The 6,640-nt window shown below is 38.1% G+C and overlaps 1 protein-coding gene across 1 annotated transcript in view; it reads left to right on the forward strand.

Annotated features, from left to right (window-relative positions):
• Positions 1–4,870, forward strand: part of LOC132114098 (uncharacterized) — a 6,708-nt gene extending 1,838 nt beyond the window's left edge. Inside the window, exons 4-9 of the mRNA XM_059522237.1 lie at positions 1–260; positions 552–871; positions 992–1,173; positions 1,286–1,458; positions 1,828–2,042; positions 4,614–4,870. The exon at positions 1–260 is cut by the window's left edge and continues 287 nt beyond it. Coding sequence (XP_059378220.1) covers positions 1–260; positions 552–871; positions 992–1,173; positions 1,286–1,458; positions 1,828–2,042; positions 4,614–4,870 — 1,407 coding nt within the window. The remainder of the gene's footprint in view (positions 261–551; positions 872–991; positions 1,174–1,285; positions 1,459–1,827; positions 2,043–4,613) is intronic.
• Positions 4,871–6,640: the final 1,770 nt, after the last annotated feature.

Consider the following 6,640-nt stretch of genomic DNA (forward strand, 5'->3'; position numbering starts at 1 on the left):
ATCTGCCCTTCCACCAGTCATCCTATTACCTCATCATTTAGAGGAACTATTTCAGTTAATCCGCCTCTGGTGGATCTTACTGGCCAAAGTTTCTTAAGCTCACCCAACCAGAGCAGTAGTTTCGCATTAGCCTCTACCTCAACACACCATCAATCAGGGAACTATGATAGCTACCTTTCAGTAATGTCTGCACTCTCTGACATGTCTTCTGATGATGAGGAGTTAAACCAGGCCATACTAGCAAGCCTGCAGAGTGAAAGGTTAGTCAAAATGCAGTTGTTTTACAGTAGCCAATATCAAAGATACAGTTTTGATGTCATTGCTTATTTATATATTTTTCTGATTGTTTGATTAGTTTACAGGTCTGTATTGAATGTAGTGAAGGGGTCCCTTACCTGCTCATTTATATGCATATGATGTGCATATTGCCCATTAATATCAACAGATGTTGTGCAGATTGTTCAAAATTGTCAATGAGCTTGAACAAAACATAATACCACTCTCTTAAAAGTAGCAAGCATTGTAACTTATATTATTCTCATTTGTTTTAGACAGGCCACAGGATGTCCAGTGCCAGCGAAAGATATTTTGCAAGATCTTGCAAAAAAAATCAACCATCAGAAGAAATGCAAGTTTAATATTAACCGATACACAGTCCTGGATGGAGCCATCAGAGGTTTTAAACGAGGAACATACGATCCATGTCACACTATTTCTGTCAGGTTTTCTGATGATATGGGCATACCTGAGGAGGCTGTGGACTTAGGTGGACCGAGAAGAGAATTTCTAAGACTTCTAATAGAGGCTTTGCTGCAATCTTCAATGTTTGAGGGAGACGAAGATAAAATGAACTTGGCCCTTGACAGTACTGGTAATGCATTGATTATTTATTACATAAAACAATTACTATATTTTATATGATGGTACTGGTATATGTAAAATCTTTGTATGCATGCACAGTCACATATATATATAATTTCATTTTCACTAGCCATGAGAGAGGACAGGTACTTCATTGCAGGCAGACCTATAGCAGTAAGCCTTGTACACGGCGGTCCTCCGCCAGGCTTTCTGTCCCCAACTCTGTTCTCTTCCCTTGTTGATGGCCCAGAATTGGCTAAGCCAGGTTTAGAAGATATTGCAGATAAAGACCTGCATGAAAAAATTAAAAGGGTAATATTTTTTTCTTAGTTTTACAACATGTCATGGTTTATTTGTCTATTTCTACACAAGATATTTAATTAGGGCACTTTAAACTGTTGTTGTTTATTACATCTATTGGTAGATCACTGAGAGTAAATCATTTGAAGAGCTGCTAGCATCAACTGAGCCACTTGAGGAGTATTTGGCCACTGCTGGCTGCCTGAGGCCGCTGCGGAGGATGGAAGACAAGAATCAGCTTGTAGATGACATCCTGATGTTCCAAGTGATACACAGAGTGCGTGGTCCTTTTGAGAGGTATCCTCAGTTTTTTGATTCTACAATAAGGATCTGAAATCCATGCAAACTGTGTTCAAGGTTTTCTATGGACCATTTCTGTTGAAGTATTTAATGTCCTATACTATGCACACGAATTAGCAAAGTGTTCATGGGTGTCACTAGAAAATATGAATTTGACATGCATACTTTACTGTTGTAACTAACCTGAAGTACAGTAGATAGCATAGTTTAATAGGGTTATAGGTTATTATAGGGTTATGGGGTTTATAGTTATAATTCATATATGCCACATGAAGACATAAAAGACACACACAATTTTTTTTGTTGAAACTTAAGTAACCAATCAAAACACTTTTACTGAATCAACTTTAACTGATTTTTACTAAGATTTCGGGATGGACTGAAAACACTTGGTGTGCTGGACAAAATACAAGCTCACCCAGAGAGTTTTCGCCCCCTTCTATGCTGGTCTCCTACAACCCTCACAGCTGATCTGGTTGATAACCTCTTTACCATTCGCCTATCTCCAGTTGGCAGCAATAGAAGGCATACTGAAGAAGTTGTTGTTCCTTTCTGGAGAGACTACCTTACAGATGCAGAAGGTAAAAGTTTTAAGCATTTCATGCATACACTGAAATATCTTCTCACTTGAAATTGATAGTGCACTGCATCTTGTCATTTGTAAATCAGTTAAGGGCCCCCTGTGATGAAAATCAATCATAAATGTTGTTTATGTCTGTCTGATGTTTTTAATTTGCTTTAAAGACAAACCATGTGCAAATTTAGTATTCTATCTTTAAAACTGCAGTGATTTAAAGACAGTTTTAATACACGATTTGAGATTGTGATGCCATTGTACAGTCGTGGCCAAAAGTTTTGAGAATTACATAAATATTGGAAATTGGAAAAGTTACTGCTTAAGTTTTTATAATAGCAATTTGCATATACTCCAGAATGTTATGAAGAGTGATCAAATGAATTGCATAGTCCTTCTTTGCCATGAAAATGAACTTAATCCCAAAAAAACCTTTCCACTGCATTTCATTGCTGTCATTAAAGGACCTGCTGAGATCATTTCAGTAATCGTCTTGTTAACTCAGGTGAGAATGTTGACGAGCACAAGGCTGGAGATCATTATGTCAGGCTGATTGGGTTAGAATGGCAGACTTGACATGTTACAAGGAGGGTGATGCTTGAAATCATTGTTCTTCCATTGTTAACCATGGTGACCTGCAAAGAAACGCGTGCAGCCATCATTGCGTTGCATAAAAATGGCTTCACAGGCAAGGATATTGTAGCTACTAAGATTGCACCTAAATCATCAATTTATAGGATCATCAAGAACTTCAAGGAAAGAGGTTCAATTCTTGTAAAGAAGGCTTCAGGGCATCCAAGAGGATTCTCCTAAAGAGGATTCAGCTGCGGGATCGGAGTGCCACCAGTGCAGAGCTTTTTTTGTTGCTCAGGAATGGCAGCAGGCAGGTGTGAGCGCATCTGCACGCACAGTGAGGCCAAGACTTTTGGAAGATGGTCTGGTGTCAAGAAGGGCAGCAAAGAAGCCACTTCTCTCCAAAAAAAAAACCATTAGGGACAGATTAATCTTCTGCAGAAAAGTATAGTGAATGGACTGCTGAGGACTGGGGCAAAGTCATATTCTCAGGTGAAGCCCCTTTCCGATTGTTTGGGGCATCTGGAAAAAGGCTTGTCCGGAGAAGAGAAGGTGAGCGCTACCATCAGTCCTGTGTCATGCCAACAGTAAAGCATCCTGACACCATTCATGTGTGGGGTTGCTTCTCATCCAAGGGAGTGGGCTCACTCACAATTCTGCCCAAAAACACAGCCATGAATAAAGAATGGTTCCAAAACACCTTCCAACAGCAACTTCTTCCAACAATCCAATTGGTGAAAAACAATGCCTTTTCCAGCACGATGGAGCACCGTGCCATAAGGCAAAAGTGATAACTAAGTGGCTCGGGGACCAGAATGTTGAAATTTTGGGTCCATGGCCTGGAAACTCCCCAGATCTTAATCCCATTGAGAACTTGGGGTCAATCTTCAAGAGGCGGGTGGATAAACAAAAACCCACTAATTCTGACAAACTCCAAGAAGTGATTATGAAAGAATGGGTTGCTATCAGTCAGGATTTGGCCCAGAAGTTGATTGAGAGCATGCCCAGTCGAATTGCAGAGGTCCTGAAAAAGAAGGGCCAACACTGCAAATACTGACTCTTTGCATAAATGTCATGTAATTGTCGATAAAAGCCTTTGAAACGTATGAAGTACTTGTAATTATTTTTCAGTACATCACAGAAACAACTGAAACAAAGATCTAAAAGCAGTTTAGCAGCAAACGTTTTGAAAACTAATATTTATGTAATTCTCAAAACTTTGGCCACGACTGTACAGCGTCCGAGAGCTTTCTGTCCCTCCATTGAAAATGTATGTACGGTATACTGTCCATGACCAGAAAGGTAATAAAAACATCATCAAAGTAGTCCATGTGACATCAAAGGGTCAGTTAGAATTTGTTGAAGCATCGAAAATACATTTTGGTCCAAAAATAACAAAAATCACAACTTTATTCAGCATTGTCTTCTCTTCCGGGTCTGTTGTGAGTGCGACTGCTGTGACAATTGACGTACGATGCTGCTGATGTTATCTTTGTTATTGGGCGCACCAGAAAACATTTCAGCAGCGTCGTACGTCAACAGTGCCACTGCAGGGTCGGGAACGCGCTCACAACAGACCCGGAAGAGAAGACAATGCTGAATAAAGTCGTCATTTTTGGACCAAAATGTATTTTCGATGCTTCAACAAATTCTAACGGACCCTCTGATGTCACATGGATTACTTTGATGATGTTTTTATTACCTTTCTGGACATGGACCGCATACCGTACATACATTTTCAATGGAGGGACAGAAAGCTCTCGGACTAAATCTAAAATATCTTAAAATGTGTTCCGAAGATGAACGGAGGTCTTACGGGTTTGGAACAACATGAGGGTGAGTCATTAATGACAGAATTTTCATTTTTCGGTGAACTAACCCTTTAAATAGAGCAAAGGTGAGTTTCAAGGGATAAAATTGACTACATGCAAGGGACTAAGATTACTGATGCATGTAGGTTTTTTTTTGTTTTAAATCTGAATTTCTGATGTTGCTTTTTCTCTAGATCAAGAAGGAACACAGAAGCTGGAAACAATTCTTGCCTTTGCCACTGGAGCCAATACTGTTCCACCAATTGGCTTCTTTCCACAACCTTCAGTTGAATTTCTTCACCGAGAGCATGATGCAGAAAGCACCTCTAAACTGCCTATTGCAAACACCTGCATCAATTGTTTAAAATTACCACTGCACACCACCTACAGAGACTTTCAGGAAAACATGGACTTTGCATTGGGAAATACCCATGGTTTTGGCATAAAATAATTAAAGGGTTAGTTCACCCAAAAATGAAAATTCTGTCATTAATGACTCACCCTCATGTTGTTCCAAACCCGTAAGACCTCCGTTCATCTTCGGAACACAGTTTAAGATATTTTAGATTTAGTCCGAGAGCTTTCTGACCGTCCATTGAAAATGTATGTACGGTATACTGTCCATGTCCAGAAAGGTAATAAAAACATCATCAAAGTACCTTTCTGGACATGGACAGTATACCATACATACATTTTCAAAGGAGGGACAGAAAGCTCTCGGACTAAATCTAAAATATCTTAAAGAGTGTTCTGAAGATGAATGAAGGTCTTACAGGTTTGGAATGACATGAGGGCAAGTCATTAATGACAGAATTTTCATTTTTGGGTGAACTAACCCTTTAAAGGACAGACCTCCGTCTCAGTATTATGTTTAAAGATCAAGTTCATACAGATAAATGTCAGCATTTTAAATGAACTCAAAACAGTTCTTGACTCATGTTTCGAGGGTGAATATTGCACTTCGTTGAAAAATATATTTTTTCGAAAAATGAAAAGTTAAAGTTTAATGTTGCCAGTAATTTTGACAACTAACAATTTACAGGAGCATATTTTCAATAAGTTCACAGATGACATTGTTTCACTGTTGTTCACCATGTCTCTTGATCAACTTTTGATGTTTTACTTTTCTACCATTTTGCTTTGCATTTCAGTAATTTTGTTTTGGAGCTTGATATTTTTGACTGCATACATGTGACCATTTTGCATGGATAATTCATGCACCAACGAACACAGGTTTTATTTTTGCTATGAAAGTCTGGCTACCTTTTACTGTGCAATTATGCTAAATTGACTCACAAAAAAACTAATCTCATTAACTATTGGTAAGATGCACTGGGCATTGTTTTCTATAAACAATCTGCACACTGGCATTATTTTGTTGACAGTAATGCAGCATTTTACTTTTTTTCTTTTTTTTTTATATATGTGCAATGCATGTCTCCTGCAGATTATACTGTTGTAATATGAATGTTGATGTTGTTAGTTATCCTGTTTAACAAAGGACATCAAATGAATTTGCTCCACAGCCAAACACGTTAATAAAATGGTTTAACAGTTTCATTACTTTTTATCAGTTTTTTTTTTTTTAGAACTTATGTCAGACACATGGATGTAAAATGTTAACATAGAGCTTTAAGCTCACAGAATCAGATTGATAAAGGTCTCATCCCATATAGAAAAAAAACAAACTATAAACCTAAAGCTATTACAATAAGTGTTTTAAACTTAAACTTTTAAACATCACAGAGCATGGCAATGTGTTAGCTTTTCTGTGCATTACACAACTACGGCAAGTAAATATTATTTTGTTTAATGTGCTCAGTCTATTTATCAAATCAAAAATATCTGTAGAGAGGGGTTTTTGGTTCCCTTTTTTGTAAATTATTTTAGGAATGCCTTACTTCTAGAAATTGCACAAGGTTGCAAAACAAATCTATACCATGATTTCCATCATCTACAAATGGATCAAATGTCTGCTGAAGTGTATGAATTGTTGTGTCACTGAGGGTAATGTTAATTGATGGAACAACAACGTTATTATTTGTCTGTAAGTCTGAGAGTGATGTGTTGTCATCATTACCAAAACCACTGCCTGTGTCATAAATACCATTCATACCTGGGTTATGAATTCCTGCATTGCTGACTATGCCCCTTTGCCACAGCTGAAGAGGGGTTTGCCCCCCTTGTGTTGATAGACCATGGTTATTCCACTGGTTCTGAA

This window comes from Carassius carassius, chromosome 33 (genome assembly GCF_963082965.1).
Source record: "Carassius carassius chromosome 33, fCarCar2.1, whole genome shotgun sequence".
NCBI classification, from domain to species: Eukaryota; Metazoa; Chordata; class Actinopteri; order Cypriniformes; family Cyprinidae; genus Carassius; species Carassius carassius.